At 46.2% G+C, this 19,091-nt stretch overlaps 2 protein-coding genes across 2 annotated transcripts in view; one reads left to right on the top strand and one right to left on the bottom strand.

Moving 5' to 3' along the window:
- COL4A4 (collagen type IV alpha 4 chain) overlaps positions 1 to 11,970 on the top strand; it is a 135,910-nt gene extending 123,940 nt beyond the window's left edge. Inside the window, exons 43-47 of the mRNA XM_082396293.1 lie at positions 1,256 to 1,381; positions 7,059 to 7,175; positions 8,801 to 8,989; positions 10,685 to 10,971; positions 11,395 to 11,970. Coding sequence (XP_082252419.1) covers positions 1,256 to 1,381; positions 7,059 to 7,175; positions 8,801 to 8,989; positions 10,685 to 10,971; positions 11,395 to 11,658 — 983 coding nt within the window. The 3' untranslated portion in view covers positions 11,659 to 11,970. The remainder of the gene's footprint in view (positions 1 to 1,255; positions 1,382 to 7,058; positions 7,176 to 8,800; positions 8,990 to 10,684; positions 10,972 to 11,394) is intronic.
- A 140-nt stretch (positions 11,971 to 12,110) lies between these two features.
- The window catches only part of RHBDD1 (rhomboid domain containing 1), a 124,125-nt gene continuing 117,144 nt past the window's right edge, over positions 12,111 to 19,091 (bottom strand). The window contains exon 7 of the mRNA XM_082396287.1: positions 12,111 to 17,285. Within this exon, the coding sequence (XP_082252413.1) occupies positions 17,269 to 17,285 (17 nt within the window). The 3' untranslated portion in view covers positions 12,111 to 17,268. The remainder of the gene's footprint in view (positions 17,286 to 19,091) is intronic.

The raw sequence follows: 19,091 nt of genomic DNA on the forward strand, positions 1-19,091 counted from the left end.
GTAGCTTCGTGACCTTAGGTATGTTGCTTATTTACCTGAGCCTGAGTTTTCTTCCCTGTAACTTTCTAATGACAGCAGCACCCACACACAGGCTGGGTGGGAACATTCAATCATAAAGCACTTAGCACGAGGTCTGATGCATGATAAAGCATCCAGTAAGTGTTAGTTGTTATCATTTTGGCTTAGTGTTATTATTTCTTTTTCCTTGTGGAATGTTTGCAGGGTGACTGAATGAAGATTTAGCAAAAAAAAAACAAAACGGTTTTTAGAGCTGTGAATGTGCCCAAGAAGAAAAAAATATTAAACCTTTAGGGCAGTGGTTCTCAAAGTGAGATTCCCCACGTCAGCACCATCAGCTTTACCTGGGCACATGTTAGATATGTAAAACGTTGCCCCGCACCCCCAGACCTACTGACTCAGAAACTCTGGGCTCTAACAAGCCTGGCAGATGATTGTGATGTGCTAACGTCAGAACTGCAGCTTTCCAGAGGTGCTTCTTAGCCCTGGCTAATATTGGAATCATCTGGAGAGCTTAAAAAATTAGTAATGCCCGGGTTCCACCCCCAGAGATTCCTTTTTAATTATCTAGATGGGGTGCTGGCAGCGGTATCTTTGAAAAGCTCTGCAGATGGGCTTATCGTAAAATCAAGCTTGAGGGCACTGCCCAGGCCACATCCTATACCAATGAAACCAGTATTTCTAGAGTGGGACTCAGAAATCAGTATTTTTATAACTCGCCTGGATAATTCCAACGTGCACTCAAGGTTGAAAGTCACTGCCTCAGTGCCTCTAGCAATCCTGAAATTGTCCCCTTGAGTAGCAGACACTCTGGAAACCCAGCTGGCTGCAGTGTAGACTGATGAATTAGAGTGATGTTAAGCTGAGTGTGAGGAACACACCAGGACCCCTCCCCATGCCACCTGTGGCCAGCTCCTAGTAGGAAATGGCCCAAAGATTGCAAATCCCGTGAAGGTCACCAAATGATCGCTGTCACGGCCCATTTTCACTATTTCATACTTCTTTTGCTTCCTCTGAGATCCCAGTCACTCACTCATTCAGTCATTAACAAAAAGCATTCTAGAAGTTTTCACAGTGAACAAGACAGAGTCCCATCTTCACGGAGCTGACCTTGGCTGCTTGAACATGCTCGATAACATTTCAGCGTAGTGTCAGAAGCCCATCCAGCTCGAGATGGCAGAAGGACCTGGTTCATAAGCATTGGAATCCCTCACACAGGTGGTGGTTCTCATTTCAGGTGAACCTGGGCCCCCTGCAGACTTGGATGCTTGCCCCCGAATCCCGGGGCTTCCTGGGGTACCAGGCCCAAGAGGACCAGAAGGAGCCATGGGGCTCCCTGGAATGAGGGGCCCCCCAGGACCAGGTATGAGCCTCACACTGATTGTTCATTACTGGCAGCAATGAAAATCTGGGTGTTTGCTACGTAGGTTTTTGGTATGGAGCCTAAACAAATAGCGGGGAGGAAGCAGTGGAAACCTCCTTCCCCTTAAACATTTTCTCTACATCTGTCCAAAGGTTTAATCATGTAGCAACAGGATCGACACATCCCTTCTATTTGTATGGGGAACGCCTACTTGAATCTTTTACTCTTGGGCAGCTTTTGGGCATGAGGTTTTGAAACCTCTTAGCACCACAGAGTACATGCTCTATGAATAGTCATTATTAGGTGTGGATTTGACCTTGAATTAAAAACAATTGAATTGAATTGGGACTCAGTGGAGCAGAACAGCCTACAAGAAGGGAGAAGGAGGCGTATCACTTGGAAGAGGAAAAGGGAAGGGGGGCGGGTCACGCTGAATTACGGCAAAGACGGCGTTGTTCATCGAATGGATCTGAGCATTGCTCAGTCATTGTCAGGGTGGCAGGATTCTTACTTAAGTATTTAAACCAAACCATTCCTTTAAAAGGTGCCCTCCAAATGGTTTATTTTCTCTTCATATATCCCCATCTCATTGGGTAATTTACAAAGAGATTAGAGAGTTCAGGCTGGTCATCTAGAGATAACTGATCTTTTTAGACCAGTGGCAGTGCCTGTGATTCTAGATACCAAATTCTAGAAACAAATGTGCAAATTAGCCTAAGAGGCATGAAACCATTCCTCTTCCTGGCTTTCCCACCGCCCAGCTGTGGCTTTGGCTCCTTTTGGTTCAGGGCCAAAGAAATTGGAAGTAAAACCGAATTTTGCACCACCTGTTTTCCTTGTGTTTCCCCAAACCCAAGTAGCTAAGGACCCAAGAGATGTCCCGGTCCGCTGGAGTCTGTGTAGTTCTTGGGTAGCATCCAGAACAGCTCTGGAGCCTTGTTTATGTTAGTGTGGGGTTCTGTCGTTTGTAGTTGCTGCATTGCATCTGCGTTTGTGCAGTCAGTTAATCGAGTGTCGATGGGAGCAACTTCCTTTAAGAGCCCATGGGCGCTGGGAATTGAGAGTAGTTACTTAACTTTTTTTTTTTTTGGCACTCTTTGCATGAATAAACCCTTAGTCAGTCAATAAACTCGTCACTCAACCTTATTTTAAAACCAAGCTGCCTTGTTATGTATATATCTGCAATATTGAGGGCTGGTCCCATCCCCCCTTTAAAAAATTAACTTTCAAGTAGAAGATGTGGCCTGTAATGGGTTTCTGCAAATTCATTTCAGAGAATACTTCCAGACCCCCTCTACTCTTTTTTTTTTTTTAATTTATTAATTTATTAATTTATTTTTGGCTGCGTTGGGTCTTCGTTGCTGCACGCGGGCTTTCTCTAGTTGCAGAGCGCGGGGGCCACTCTTCATTGTAGTGCGTGGGCTTCACATTGCGATGGCTCCTCTTGTTGGGGAGCACGGGCTTTAGCCGCGCGGGCTTCAGTAGTTGTGGCACATGGGCTCAGTATTTGTGGCTCGCGGGCTTTAGCGTGCAGGCTCAGTAGTTGTGGCGCATGGGCTTAGTTGCTCCGTGGGATGTGGGATCTTCCCGGACCAGGGCTCGAACCATGTCCCCCTGCACTGGCAGGCAGATTCTTAACCACTGTGCCACCAGGGAAGTCCCCCTCTACTCCTTATAAAATGCAGTACTAGGTGTTGTGGGCAATACAGATGTGAATGAGATGTGGGTCTCACAGCCTCATGGTAGACATAGCTGGCAGATCATAAGTAATTCTAAATAATGGGAAATTATAATTCGTGTTTTGAAGGAGTTTCAAGCAAAAGGCATTAGGAAAATGGGATGGGGAGAGGTAATTCCAGCCTGGAGGATTGCGGGACTCCTAAGACCCCAGCAAGAGCTGGCATTTGAGCAGAGCTTGTAAGGAGAGATTGGACTTTGAGGAACCAGAATTGTCCAACAGGGAGATGGCAGGAGCATAGTTGGGGCAGGCTGGCCTAATAATCCAGAAACTGAGAACCTGCTACATCTTTGCTGCTCAAAGTGTGGTCTGAGGACCAGTAGCAACTGAGGCCACCCCCAGACCGACCTAATTAGAATCTGCATTTTAACAAGATCCCCAGAATGTTTGTATATACATTCAAGTTTGAGAAACCCTAACTGTATTATATGAATGCTGTCCTTAAAAGAGTCAGCTAAGAGTGATGCCTTCTTAAATGACTCAATCCTAGCTCTAGGTTAAAGTCACCTGGAGGGGCTTGAAAAAATATTGATGTCCAGGCCTCATCCCAGACCAGCAAAACTCAGAGGGAGACAGGGCCCGAGCATCAGTGTTTTGAGAAAGCTGCCCGGATGACTGTAGCAGGCAGCCAGGGCTGAGACCCATTGCTTCACCCCAATATCAGTCGAGACCAGATAGGTGGTTGGGTTCACCCACTGTGGTGGCTTTGGAAAATAACCAAAGAAAGTGACAAAGAAAAGAATCAAATGGGCAAATTCTGCACACTTTAACTTAGTAGTTATCTTAGGCACATACAAGATTCTCTCTGCATAGACTGTGAGCTTCTGAAAGAGGGCTGACTGTCTCTGTGGTCCAGGTGTGATCACCTGTCATCTCGAATTCCTCCTGACTTGGGGTCGGATGGGCTTATCCAGCCGCAGGTGGCCACAGAACGGCTGTCTCTGGCTTCCCGTGCCCTCTCCTTACTGATGTCACTGACCCTGCCTGCTGGCAGTGGGGACACCCCGAGGCCACCACTGTGCCACAGAATGTGATTGTTATGTTAAAAAAAAAAGTGCACAGTCCTTCCCGGGAAGCACCACCCACTTTCCCCAACCGTCTAACAGTGTGGGCTGCACTGCTCTGTGGTCCAGCTTCCCTGGAGCTCCTTTTGGCCCTGCTGTGCACCTGCTCCCAGCCCACTGCTTTCTATGGGGCCCCCTCTTCTCTGATACAGCCCCCCAACCCGGCTCCTGTTGTAAAGAACCCTCTTTGCCATCAGTGTATTCCTTGGTCCCCTCTCCCTATCTGCTCCCACTGGCCACCCTAGATGCATTGGCCGTGCTATCCAGTTACTGAAAAGTGACAGGTATATTCTAAGGGTCTAAAGTGGCCCAGCTGTGATGGACTTGCGTCATCTGTCCTTTTCTGAAGGCGATTCTTTCAGCAGGGTGTGTGGGGCTGTAAAGACCACCCCAAGGTTGGTTGTGAAGGAGCAGCTGCCCCTGAGAAGTACCACCTCCACTTAAAATGACATTGTGGTTTTCTTCCTGTTTTCCCTCAAAACCTCTTTCATTGCTAAGCTGATTTTGTATCCAAGGGCTGCCGCTGAAATCTACATAGGAAAAAACGAAGTTCTGACTCTTTCCTACCCAGTATGAGTGGGTAATGGCCACACTAAGTAAAACTTGAGTCTGTTAAGAGCTCTCGATCACAGAAGGTCTAATGCTTTTCTACTCACACATGTCTTTGATCTACAACTTTTCCTTCCCGGGTGGCCCTCAAAGGCTGAGACTTCCTGTGATGAACGCAAAAGTGGTTTCCATTCTGGTTTGAACTGTCACTGCCTAATGGATGTCCCCACATCCTGTTGGGAGCATTTATCTTCTAGTCAACACGTGACCCTCTCAGAGGAGGGACTCCATCCGACACTGCTGTGCTTTTAGACGTTGGTCTGTTCTGTAAAACAAGTTCCAAGTAGAAAGCTCTGGGCACTCAACTCGAGTTAACAAAAGCCTTCCTTCCTGGCTCTCAGAAACGTCATCTGCTGACAATTTCCCTTTGTCTTCCCCTAAAGGGAGCAAAGCCTCTATTGTAACAGCTGGCAGGGAACTCTTCCCCAGACGGGGCGGTGAGCTCGTCGCATGTCGATACTTGGGAAGGAATGTCTGCTGCCTTGTCTGTGATACGCCCATTGGTTCGCTGTCTCATTAGCCCTGGGCAGCCCTTTCCAGGATCGCACAGTGGCCACGTGTTGGAATCATCTCGTTGGGTGGGAGAGAAAAGAGTGGTCTGAGCTCACCGTGCGGCCCTAGGTTCCTTCCAAGATAACGGACATTCTCTTCGAAGCTGGTGGAAAGAGATGCACCAACTCGCATACAGCAGCGCCATCCAGGAAGAGGCTTCTGCCCAGTTAGACAGGGGAGGGCGTCCCTCCCCTCCATGGGGAGGAGGAGAGGTTTCCTTTCTCACTTACTGAATGGTGACCATGTAAGAACATAGTCCAGGCACTGCAGGACGTTCCAAGAGAATTTATGATCCAAGAGGAGACAGAGTGACATCACAGCACCCCGAAAGCCAGAAGCGCCCCCGACGCCCACGCTGAACGTAGTGCGACCAGCATCGGGCGATGGCTGCTGGACGTGGGATGAAAAGCGGAGGTTTGTGGGGGCCGCTCGGGCAGGCGATGTTAGGACAAAATGTAAAGGCAGTGACGTTTGGGGGGCGTGCACTTCAGATGGCTTTAAGGGTGCCTGTGTGAGAGCGGAGTCGAGTGAGACGTCTGGTCCCCTGAATCCGGCAGCCCCTGCTCCACGTCCTCAGGCGGCCCCCGATGCCTTGAAGAACACGTCCCAGCGTGGAAAAGAGGGGCAGCTACTGAAGTGAGCCCTCTTGGACTTAATGGTTGGTTTTAGGCTAATTTGTGGCAGAGAGAGGGATTGGACAGATAAGAATGATCCAGAAAGGGAGAGAGGGAGAGAGAAGAGAGGTAGAGAACGGAAGCCTTGAGGGACTAGTTGTTCAGGTAATTAGGGGAAGGGCTGCAAAGTCCCCCGCAGGCAGGCACCAAATCTGCTACCCAGACCAAAGGAGATCGTGGCTAATGAACTTGTGTCTTGGGCCAGAAGGAACCAAACACTTAAAGAACCGCTCAAGGCTCAGTGTGACGGCTGGCTGCCGAGGCCGCAGGGAGCACGCCTGAGCCCTGGTCACCAAGCAGGGTCTGGAGCTGGATGGCGCAGCCTCTGCCCTCGGCCTGCCAGGCCTGTTTCCGCACCGCACGTGGTCAGCGCCATGGCCTTTCTTAGCCTCCGTCTCCCCACTGGTAGCCTGGCGCGTGGGAGCATCTCGTCATGTGGCTGCTGTGAGGACTGAACTGGATAATTCACACAAAGGGATTAGTCTGCTCCCTAGCACCTTGTAACCCTCGACAAAGAACTGTTTTTAAAAATAGCTGCCCTTGCTGTAAATTTAACCTGACTCTCAACTAAATGCTATTAAGTTTTATTCATTCCTCCATTCAGTCTTCTGAAAAATTATTCTTAAGGAAAATATTTAATTACAAAAGCTAGATATGTTCAATGTTAAAAACAACAACGACAAAAAACAAACAAACAAACAAACAAAAAACCCAACCAGGTCAAATATACAAGACGATGAAGAAAATGTGAAAATGTCTCACTCAACACCTCGCTGCTCTGGCTTCAGATCCTGACTCTGCCCATTAATGATTCATTGGCCTTAATTGATCAAGTTACTTGATCTCTTAGAGCCTCAGTGACCCCCACTGCCAAGTGGAGATAGTATAACCCCAACTTCACGTAGCTGCAGGGCTGAAATGAGCCAGTGCAGGTTGGTGCAAACGGGAGGCCCAGGGCTGACACGAGGAATTCACGCAGTAAATGCTACCTAGTGGGTGTCACGTTATTGTCGTCACCACCATTGTGACCTTCCCTGCAGGGTGCAAAGGAGAGCCCGGGCCGGATGGCAGGAGAGGCGAGGATGGCCTTCCAGGGTCCCCTGGGCCTCCGGGACGCAAAGGTGACATGGGAGAAGCGGGCTGTCCAGGAGTACCAGGTAAGGAGTTGCGGTTTCTCTTCTTTTCCCTGGCACAGTGGATCTGAGACTGTTGACAAGATCCTTGGCCTCTTAAGCGTTTGCCTTAGATACCCACTCACCAGGCTTTAGGGGGACAAAGCAACAAGAACAGAACAGGATGTGTCCTCCACATTGTAGCTGATACTCGACCATCATAAAAACAGGTCAAGGCGCCGTGTCCATTATTTTCCCAAAACACTGTACATTAACCTAAAAGGCTCTGCCATTTCCGCTGTTCACTCTCCCGAGGTAAGCCTGGCATTGGCTGTGTGACTGCCACTGAGAGGCTGTGCTGAAGATCTTAGGGACAGCGGGGGTGGTCTCACATCTACAACTGACTGAATCACTTGGCCTCTGGTTTTCTGAGTTCATTCATCTTCGCATACAGCCATCAATCAACTTACATAGAATACAAGGCTGTTCCTTAAGAAAAATATTTGAGAGTGGCCTTGGATGAGAAGAGATAAGACTCCACAGAATATAAATTTGAACTATAACACACTAGGCAATATGTTAGGGCCCAAAGACTCCCAGATACCCTCTCATCTTTGGAGAGTATCCATCTGGCAGTACCGGGTTACTAATGAGAAGCAGGTGAAGGGGTGGGAGAGGGGCTGAGGACGGGGCACTGCAAGAAAATGGAAGCTGCAGCTCAAAAGCAGCAGCTCAGCTTCTGCTCTGTAGAAACTGTTGCCATGTAGAAATGCGGGCTCAACGTTCCCTACACTCTGCTTTTCTAGCCGGAAATCTTAACTCATCACATCTTGGTAAGTCAAACAAAACACATGAGCAGGATGCAGTCTGCAAGCTACCACTTTGTCACTTCCGGTTTATAGATGAGAAGAGCTGCCAGTCTTCCAGGAGCAACACTTTTTAAAAACACCTTTTGATTTCAAAGTCTAACTTCACCTTTTGCTTTTGGCAATTAGCAGTAGCCACTGGCCTTCTTCCGTGGGTCAGCCCTTTAGAGATGCCAGCGGAGATGCCACTGCTCGCATTCTGTACAACCGTTCATTTCCCACCAGCCACTTAGAGTTCTAGAATTCGGCCTTCCTTCCACCTCCCTCCCTTATAAAAGAAGAGCTACAAAGCCAAACATATGGATTCCAAGCCCTTGTCCTTCTTAGAATGGAACTGATGATATGGTAGAACAATGGGACAGGTCTGGGAGGCGTTAAGAAAGACTAACTTTGAGATTCACCTTTTCAGAGAGCAGGCTCCCAGTCTAGTCGGAGGGGTCTGGGAGATCCTACATGGGGTGTGTCCTTCTAGTTCTTTTCTTCTCAGCACTTACCACTTATTAAGTATTTCACAATTTACCTTTTGATTATGCTTATTGTCATTTCTCTTCTTTGAGTAAAATGTAAGCTCTAGGAGGCCAGGGATTTTCATCTGATTTTATGCTAATGTAAGACAAGCAGCTAGAAGTTGCATGGAACAGGTCCTTGCTGAATGAGTTGTTGGTGTACATTGCAGTTGTGTGAGGGGGACATTCCTCTCTGCTCCCTGAGTACTTAGCACAGCAGCAGACGGGTGCTAAGAATGCTTGTTAAACTGAATTCACTAAATGGCCTTTATTTATTTGTGTTTCTTTATTCCTCCAGGCCCTCCTGGGCCCGTGGGGGACCCTGGGCCCAAAGGGTTTGGCCCTGGATACCTCAGTGGCTTCCTCCTGGTTCTCCACAGTCAGACAGATGGAGAACCCACCTGCCCCGCGGGCATGCCCAGGCTCTGGACCGGGTATAGTCTGTTATACCTGGAAGGACAAGAGAAAGCTCACAATCAAGACCTTGGTACGTAGATGGCACGTGGTCACCCAGGTTCATTGCTTAAGAGCAAAACTTTTGGGTTAGTTTTATGGATTCATCAACATCTTAAATGATCACTCATCTATGGGATTTTTTTTCTTTTTCAACTACCATGCTAATTCTCAACTAATTCTGTTAAACCTATGATCCTGAGAGGTGCCAAAGAAGCTCATTGTGGCTATAGTTATTATTATCTGACTACTTATTATTAGTTAAAAAAATAATTCTTCCTCCATAAGTTAAGGGTGACTCTGATATAAAATGCAATTTTTCTCAGTGTGAATGATTTAAGCAGGATATGGTTGGTTCCTGTGTTTAGATGTAAAATGGTACCCTGGTGGTTATATGGTGTGGCATTAGCCAGCATCAACTCCTCAACCTACTCCAATTTTTAAAATTGAAATACATTTGACATATAACATGATGTAAGTTTAAGGTGTACAGAAGTGTTGATCTGATATATCATAATATGATTCCATTGTATCGATAGTTGGCACCTCCATCATATCACATAACTATCATTTCTTTTTTGTGGTGGGAATAATTAAGATCTAATCCTTAGTAAATTTGATGATTAGGATACAATATTGTTGTCTATGTTCATTCCACTGTGCATTAGATCACTAGGACTTATTTATCTACTAGTTGCAAATTTGTAACATCAGAACTTTATTCAGGGAGTTATCCTTGGCACTACTTGTCAGTTTTCAATAGTGGATTTGTGAGCCACAGGAACTGATTTTTAAGCCGAGGGTTGAGTCCCCCCGCCCCCTGGGTGCTGGCACTCGTGGTCTCCCCGAGACAGTGGTGGCTGGAGTGGTGGGTCCAGGAGGGCTGTGCCCACAGGGACAGCTGGTGTTGAGGTGAGTCTTGTCATGGCTCTCATTGGGCTGTGACCCCCGTGTCCATAAGGGTGGTGAAAGGGTGCAGGCCTAGAGGGCCAGCTACTTACATGTGTCCCACTGGTCACCTCCCCTGCCCTGGTCTAGCCAGAGCCACTGTGGCCTCGCTCTGCAGAGCTTTGGGAATAAAATCCAAACTCCTTAACAAGATGGACAGAGCCCGCATCCTCTGGTCTGATTTACCTTGGGACGCCCTTGAGACAGACCCAGACCTGCTCTCCCCACCTTCCCCGCAATGAACTTCTTTGAGTTCTTTGAGCTCCACGCTCCCTTATTACCCCCGGCCCTCTTTACTGCTGTATAAATAGGCCTTTCCTTTGAATGGTCACCACCATCTCCAAACCTGGCCAGATCTTTTTCATAATTCAGGTCCTCGCTTAGAGTCACTTTTTCCAGCCGTCCTTCTGGTAAGCCCCAGTGCCTCCACTTCTCAGGGCTTGTGCTGCTGCGCTCCCAGGGCCCGTCTGCTCCTCCAGCTCCCCCATCAGGCCGGGCTGGGAGCTTCTTGAAGCTCTCGGGGAAGAGCTGCGCTCACCTCTCCCTCCAGCAGGGCCTACTGCTTGGCTCCTGAGAGAGCGACGCGTGGCCGAGGGAATGAGGGCTGGCCCCTGAGACCGGGGAGGTGGCCGACGTGGTCAGGGGCACACCCTGCTTTCGCCGCCGTAGCAGCAGGCTTTGGCCAGAGCCTCCCGACGCCAGACCGTGTGCGCACAGGTGGTCCATGTCGGGGAGGCCGCTCCTACGGCCCGCGCACCACGCTGTTGCCTTCCCTCCCAAGGTCTGGCGGGCTCCTGCCTCCGCATGTTCAGCACGCTGCCCTTCGCCCACTGCAACGTCCACCAAGTGTGCCAGTACGCCCGGAGGAACGACAGGTCCTATTGGCTGGCGGGCACCGCGCCGTTGCCCATGACGCCGCTCTCGGAGGAGGAGATCCGCCCGTACATCAGCCGCTGCGCCGTGTGCGAGGCCCCCGCGCAAGCCGTGGCCGTGCACAGTCAGGACCAGACCATCCCGCCGTGTCCGCGGGCCTGGCGGGGCCTCTGGATTGGGTACTCTTTCCTGATGGTGAGCCCCCGCGCGCCCGCCGTCCCTAAGCCCCCTCCTCTGCCCTGCCGTCCGGACTGGCCCGTAATTCTGAGAACCCTGTGCAGACCGGACGGCAGTAGGACACGGGGTCACGAAGGCCACCACAGACTGTAGCCTGTGGAGATGCAGGGCCACTCTTCTTTCTTATTGTCCATGATTTTTTTAAAATTATTTTATTACTTTGGTAGAATTTGGAAGATGGGTTTGCATCAGCCCTCAGCGAAAGTGGTTTAATGTTGTGTGCACACCCATCCCGTCTCCCACGCCTCCTTTCCTCAGCAGATTGTAGTTTCTTCCTCCTGGAATGATTTTCAGGGAAAATGTAAATCAGGTGTGTCACTGGATAGGTAAGGGGTTGTCTGCAGATGTCTGAGCCCTAATTCTCTCTTGTTGTCCGGGTAGCACACAGGCGCTGGGGACCAAGGAGGCGGCCAGGCCCTCATGTCACCTGGCAGCTGCCTGGAGGATTTCAGAGCTGCACCGTTCCTTGAATGCCAAGGACGGCAGGGAACTTGCCACTTTTTTGCAAATGAGTATAGCTTCTGGCTGACAACTGTGAGACCTGACGTGCAGTTTTCCTCCGCACCCTCACCGGACACCTTGAAAGAAAGCCAAGCCCAGCGCCAGAAAATCAGCAGGTGCCAGGTCTGTGTGAAGCATAGCTAGAGAACCCACCGCTTGTCATCAGGCCACCAAGAGAAACTTGCTAGGAGACTAAGGCATCCTAGGCTGTGCTGAGAGATTCAGTGGTGCTCATCTTGGACTCCTGGTTTAGCTGTTCCTTCTGTTTCGATGTGGTTATTCCCACAGTACTGCAATCCCTTCCTCTGTTTGGGACAGACTAAGCAAACGCTACACGTATGGATTTGTTTGGACCTACCAACCTAGATGAAACCCAGATATTCTTAGCTGGCTTTATTTAAAAGTATGCTAATTCAGGGGAAGGCAAATAGATGATAAAGGCCAGATTACAAATTACATTACTGAAAACGTCATTCATTGGTTAATAGCAACTCAAACAACTGAAGTCAATTACTCTATAATACAGTGGGCTTCTGGATGGATTTTACGGGAAAAAATAAATAGGCCAACAAATGAAACTAGAAAGTAGAGATTTCCTACATTTCAAAATGATTTCCTCTGTAATCTATTTTTCCATGCACTTTAATTGTAAAACTATGACCCATGGAGATTAAAAAAAAAATCCACACAGCCAGCCTGAACAGTTCATTTCAAAGCAGAATGAATCATTATGCCAGGAAGGACCACGGTCGCTGTATTCCAGAGATGCGACATTAGCATAAAACACATCACAGATGAACATAAAACATTATGTTCTCTTCTGCATTTTTCAGAGAACAGAAATGCCTGCTTTGGCAACCCTTTGGAAAAGTAGCAATTATGGAAAAAAAATATGTTCAGTAAGGGATTAAGAGCCGAAAAGCTATTACTAATGAATATTAAGGCAGCGATTCACAAGAATTGACTCCCCACTGCCGTGAACTTCCAAACAGGCCGCTTTTGCCCAGTCGGGGTCTGGCTTGTCTTCCAGTGTGCGTGCTAATGGGACTGGAGCCACATGGGGCCATGTTCACATAAAGCATCCTGCTCCCCTCCCCGGGGGCGCCTGCAGAGCTGCCTCACAGAGAGTGCCCGCAACGGACACTTTCCCTCCATCCGCATAATGGCATCTCATACGGGGAAGTGACAGAGCTGTCATTATGCACTTGGGAGAAAATTAAGGGCCGACTTAATTAAACTTAGGTAAGAAGATTCATTTAAGTCATCATCACCCCATGCCCCCAAAAGACCTGGCACTCTTTTAAATGAAACAAAGACAACCTACAAATTGAATTTTATGTTCTTGTTATTGGTTTTTACAGGAGCATCCTGCTTTTCTAATCTTAAAAACATTCTTATATTTTATATCAGTATTAGAGCAAGGCAGCAGTTTGATATTTGGCATTAATATTTTCTGTAAAAGCTTAGAAGATATGTCACTTTATAGTGAGTAATTTTCTGTAGAGCAAAGGATAGGTTTTCTATTTTGCTGGGAATTCAGTGGTCTAATCCTAAAAATCAGAAGGCTTATTGGAAAAGATTTTTAGGAAACTTGCCTTCCTTATTTAAAGAAATGTTATTTTAGAGAAAACTAAAGAAATTTCTCATGAGAAAGTGACATTCATTTCAGTGCTCATTTTCAATGCACTTAATAATTAAGAAAAACTCAATTAAAACTTTGTTTATAAGAAATACTTTTCTTGGCAAACGTTGATTGGGAGTGTGCACTTACATGCAGAATGTATTTCAAGTGAATTTTGCTCTGGAGTGTCCCCCGGATGGCAATTTATTTTAAGGCTACTTCCTGGTAAAAAGAAAAAATGTACATTTTAAGAGGAAATAATTGTCTTGATGTACCAGAATATTTCCTAGTTCATTTGACCCATTTATTAATTTTTTGAAACTCTCCTATGGCATGCTAAATATTTGATATTGAACCCAATTTCAACCTTGTTTATAATTACAATTTTGTTTCCAAAAGTTTTATCATATATTACCAAAATTCAAGCCTTCTAAAAATTCATCATGTTCATTCATGAAATTGGTCTGAGAACATTCTCTGGGAAGAGGTAAGGGTGATCGATGGACCATAGGAAACATATCTTGCTTGCTATTTTAAACACCTTAACTTTGGTATTAGAATTATCTTAATAAGCTGGTCAAATAAATTTTGAAAAAACAGCCTGAATTAAGCGGGCACGTTCCTCCACAGTGAGTCCGGGATAGTGTAGGAGACTGATTTCAAAATAACTGATATCACAAGAGCCCTCTCTAAACGCAGCACAAACGCCACCTGCTGCTTTCGAAAAATTATTTTAAATGGTTGAAAAAGCAAAACAATGGAAAAAATACTATCTTGGATTAGAAGATCATGTTATTTTAAGCCATCATTTTCTTTACCTGGTTACATATCAATGTACTTTGGAATATCCTTTCTCTCTGAAGGATGAAGAAAGCTTTAAAGTTGTTCTCTTAATCCATTACTGGTGATTATCCTTATCAATATCTCCTTCCCCAGAACCCCCTCCCCCATCAGGTTGGTTGGAAGGCCCAAAGAGGGTTGCTCTGGGTCGTGAGCTGAGGGACTAGATGTTTCCTTCTGGGTTCTTATCCTCAGTGAGTGGAGCCCAATCCACGCTGCCAGCCGGGGGGGTGGGGGGGCATTCATATTCCCTGTATTCCCTCCCTTCTCAGATTCCCCAGACCTCAACTTCAGTCGCCACTTCCCGCGGATTGCTGCCTTCCTCGCCGGCCTCTCTGCACCTGTCTAAACATAGCCTTTGTCTTTCACCTCTACTCTTGTAGTAGACATCTCCCAGCTGCTGCCTCCCGTTTCAAATTCCCATCATCATTTCTCTAAGTTGCAAATTTGATTTTGTTATTCCTTGGCTTAAAATCCTTCAATGAGCCCACTGCCTGCCAAGTCCAGATGACTTCCTGTGAGGTGAAGGGGCCTGCAGGAGCCGTCCGCAGCTTACCTCTCTGCTCGTCACAGAGGCACGCGCCTATCTCTGTGACTTTACTCCTGCACTTTCCCCCAGTGATGTCCCCCGCAGATGAGTTTACCTGGCAGACGACTACTTATCTTTAGACTGAATTAGCTGGTGGGGAGGAGGGTGTGACTTGGCCTCCTTTCTGCTGCTCCCAGTACAATTCGCGGGTCTGCTCACTCTCTCCTGCTTTCCCCGCTGCTCCTGTGATGTCTCACCCTGCTGCCTTCATTCTCTTGCTAAAATGTAAGCCCACAGGGCAGGCAGCATGCTTTACTCATCATTGTATGCCCTGGGCCTACACAGAGCCGAACATGTTATTGACACTTAATTCTTTTTTCACTGACAATTGCAGCATTAGGCATTAGATGTTCAGCTCTGGGTATAGGGTTCTCATCGACAAAATGGTTACAAGTATAAACCATTTCTTATTTCAAAATATTTTAGTCTGACAGCCTATCTGCACACCCACAATCTCCTCTTACAATTATTGACGGAAAGCCGACTGATAAACTTTAACCATCGCCCCCTCCTGAAAAATAGCTTACTTTTCCATAAACTGAAATTTCAGAAATAAGATTTGAGAGATGTGACAATGAGAGAAGACTCTTCATGGAAATGTGATATGACTTAACTCATGCTGTAATCTGTATTCCCTCATGATTGTCAAAGCGTCCTAGTACAAAGTCACCTCTACAGAGTTTGTGTACATGTTATTGGTGCTTGGGAAAAGAGGAACAGGATGGTCCACTAAAACTGGATTTTATCAAGGATTTTAGTTTGAGCCTCTTAGAGATTATAATAAAGCAAATCATTCTCTGTTTTCCAGGAAATTACATTAGATTTGTGCTTCTATCAGCTCACCAGACTAATATGATAATTGTTACTTTTATTTGGTGTGGCTGCAAGAATAGTGGAAAGATGTGGCTTTAGAGGTGGTTGAACCCAAGTTTCAGTCCAGCCCTGTCACTCTCCAGAGGTGCTATCCTGGGTGAGTCACAGCAACTCTCTGAGCCTCATTTTCCACATTTACAAAGTGGGACATAACACCTACTCTTGCATTGAAAATTAAGTTAGATTCTATGTCCAGCACATAGCAGACCTTGTATATTTATTATGGTCACATCTTCTATTTAAAACAAGCCATTTAATATGAAAAATATTTCTTGGGATTCTTTACATAGTAGAATTAACGTAAGGATTCTCACAGGGCATATAAATTACTGATTAGAATTATTTATACCTGGCCAATTCTTAATGTCTTTGGGAATGCTGTTTTATTTCAATTCTCAAAGTTACTGTACCACACACACAAAACTCAGAATTTCCTGCAGGGTCATTATCAGGAAGTTCTGCAGGGAACAAAACAATTGACATTAAATATCAGTACTCTGCAATTGTCACTGTTATTATCTGCCAGAGACTCTGCATAATGCGTTTTCGACCACCGAGGCTGGCTGCCACATCTGTGTGAAATGCTTGAATTTTATGGTGCTTAAATATTTAATGATTCATAGGAAAAAATGTGAAATGTGTCTGATAAATTGCATCCCTTTCTCTAACCTAGGGTTGTAAAGTTAAAGACTTTCAACATGTAAACTTTGCAAGATGCCTGACCTGCTATTGACATTGAAATCTTGTATTACAATTTATAATATCACTTATTACGTATAAAAATTCTGTGATGACCTCCAAAAAACAACTGTGTTTTATCTGGTGCATTAATTTTCTTTCAAGCCAAAGTGAGTTTACTACTTAACCTACCTTGTCATACAGCCTACCTTGAGTCTGGCTCAGTAGGGAAAATAGGAAAGGTTACTTGGTAGAAGTGCGATCTGCAGATGGGAAGAGCCTGAGCAGGGTGTGGAAAGTGACCCCCTTGGCTTGGGAAAGTGTGGGATTCTGAAGCTCCCGGAAGCACTGTCCTGTACACAGTGATGGGGTGGGGCAGACATGAAACCAGGCCTCAGGGCCCGGGGGTTCCTGCAGCAACCTCTGCTGAGTTGCATGCACCCTCCAGCATGGGGCAGAGACCCCGCGGGTCTCAGTTGTCCCATTAGTTGAACCACCTGCTTCACAAGGTTGCTGTAAGGGTTAAGAGTAAGAGATATAACTACGAAGAGATACGAAACGTAAGGTACTGTTACTGATGACCAGAGTAACTGGAAGTTAGGGGTTCGTGATGATTATATTTTTATAGCCCACACGCTGCTGAGCACAGGGATGGCTGCAGTGCCGATATTCACAGGTAATACTCACCTGTTTCATGAAGTAACTCTTTTTAAGTAGGAGGGAACTTCAGTGGCATTTGGTTCAACTTCTCAATAGAACAATAATGATGTTTAATTAACATTTCTTGAGCACCTACTATGTGACAGAAACTGTATGAACCCTGTTATAGGCGCTCCCCTCAACCTCTCAACTATCCTATTTTACAGATGAGGAAACTGAGGTTTGGAGAGAATGAATAGCTTGCTCAGGGTCACACAGTCAGCACCCAGTAGAGCTTGAACCCTGGTCCATCAGTCGCTAAAGATTGTATTTTACCCTCACCATCGCCTCCCATACTATTGATTTCATTACCTAATTCTCTTCCCAAGCAGCAATATGTGTTACCGCCAAATTCAATGATTTCTACTAGCAATGTTTCAGTTTTCCTTGATAAAGTATAAATCGTACGTTCCAATCTGCCAGTTCATCTGAAGATCTAAACGAGATGTCAAGATCACTCTCTCCTTGCCCCTAAATATTACAGGAGAAAGAAAAAAAAAAAAAAGGTTAGCACAGATACATCAAACACACCTGCAAAAGTACAGTGGCCAGATTTGGCGGTACCCATCGGGGCTCCCTGGCGATACTCTTTGAATGTCCTGGAATCTTGAGTTTTGTGCACTAGGTCGCAGCATTCGTGACGTGGGGCGTGCCTCAGACTGACACAGGAGGATGGAGACCTCTCCCCACCATCTGGTGAGCATGCTGTCTTATGAAGTGTTGGGAAAGGCCTGGATTTTTCTATTTCTATGGACAAAAGCTTTCTTTCAAGTGATTCTTTCCTGTGATTCAAGAAAACACACACACACACACACACACACCCTCAACAATATCAAGCAGCAACAAGCACCTCTTTTCACATGTGCCACCGGCGATGGTATAAATGAGCTTGTTTCAATCCACAAACGTTTATTGGTTTTGACATTCCAGACAAAGCATTGTTTCAGGTACTGTGAAGAGATACACGGGTAACACATTCAGGGTTCCTGCCCTTGTGAAGTTTACAATCTAGAGAGAGAGACAGTCCTCTCACTGAAGGATAACTAGCAATTCTAAGTGGTCTGCGGTAACTGTGATGAATGCTCTGTAAGAGCAGATCATTCTGGGTTGTGGTGTCTGGTGGCAGGACGGGGAGAATCTGGATGGGCAGAGGGAGAGGAAAAGGTTGCTTCATTTAAGTCACAGGGTCAGGAAGGCTCTCAGCTTGGACGGCGAGACCAGTGAGCAGCACAGACTCTGTTATGGATAAGGGGGGGATGAGGCTGAAGGGCTGGCTGGAGCCCCACGGTTGAGGCAATTGAGTTTGACCTTTATCCTTTGGCAACAGAGAGACAAATAGAAGGCACTGAGATGGTGAGTGGCATCGCAAAAGTAGATTTTGGAAGATAACTGGCAGCGCTGTGTAGAACTGAGTGAAGAGGTACTTTAAGTATTGAGCAAATGTACTGAGAGATTTTAAGGTCCTTCTAAGCAGGGAGTCTGTGACTCTAAAATGAAAGACTAGGGGCAAAAAAAAAAAAAAAAGGAAATGACTGCAATAATCCATGGGAAGGGAAAGGAAGAGATGATAGGTTTGTTTTGTTTTGTTTTAATGACTATTTGATTGAATCTCCCAAGATGAGCTAGGACTGGGAAGTCGGTGGCCAAGTCGGCCACACCCTCTCTGTTTTACTGTCCTTGTTTGGTGCTGGGTCTCAGCCCTTTAACTTACTCCCCAAGCGGCAGAATGTGTGACAAATATGTAGACTGGCCCCGATTCTAGAAAAACCAGCCATTTACTGTCTGGGCCTCAACAACAGACAGCTTAAAAGGATAGAGGAGCCTTGAACAATCACGTACAACTTTGGAATCACAGGCACTAAATACTTCCAAGGTCACGAAGAGGAAGCAATTTAACTGCCCCCTCATCCTGAGAACCAAGGAAAGATTCTGAATTCAGAGGTCTCATAAGTTGACTAACCACAACCAAAGTGTGGGGATGTTTAACAAACAATCAGGAAATTACTATTAAAGCAAAGAAACCAAATTTAAAAACAGCTCTAAATGCTTATTTCCTATTAGAGACAGTCAAACGCACTGGCTTTTGTCTTTCTCAATCCAATTCCAGTTTTTTGGCATAACTTTGGACATTCATTCTTCTAGGAAAAAAAATAAGATGGATATTAAAAATAATAAGCACTGGTTACAAACAAGCCCATTAACTGAACAAAATAATTAATTTCCAAAACACCTTTACTGTGCTAAGATAACCGGTTTATATGTGTAACTAAAATGACC

Source organism: Balaenoptera borealis (genome assembly GCF_965194805.1).
Source record: "Balaenoptera borealis genome assembly, chromosome: 6".
In the NCBI taxonomy this organism is placed as follows: Eukaryota; Metazoa; Chordata; class Mammalia; order Artiodactyla; family Balaenopteridae; genus Balaenoptera; species Balaenoptera borealis.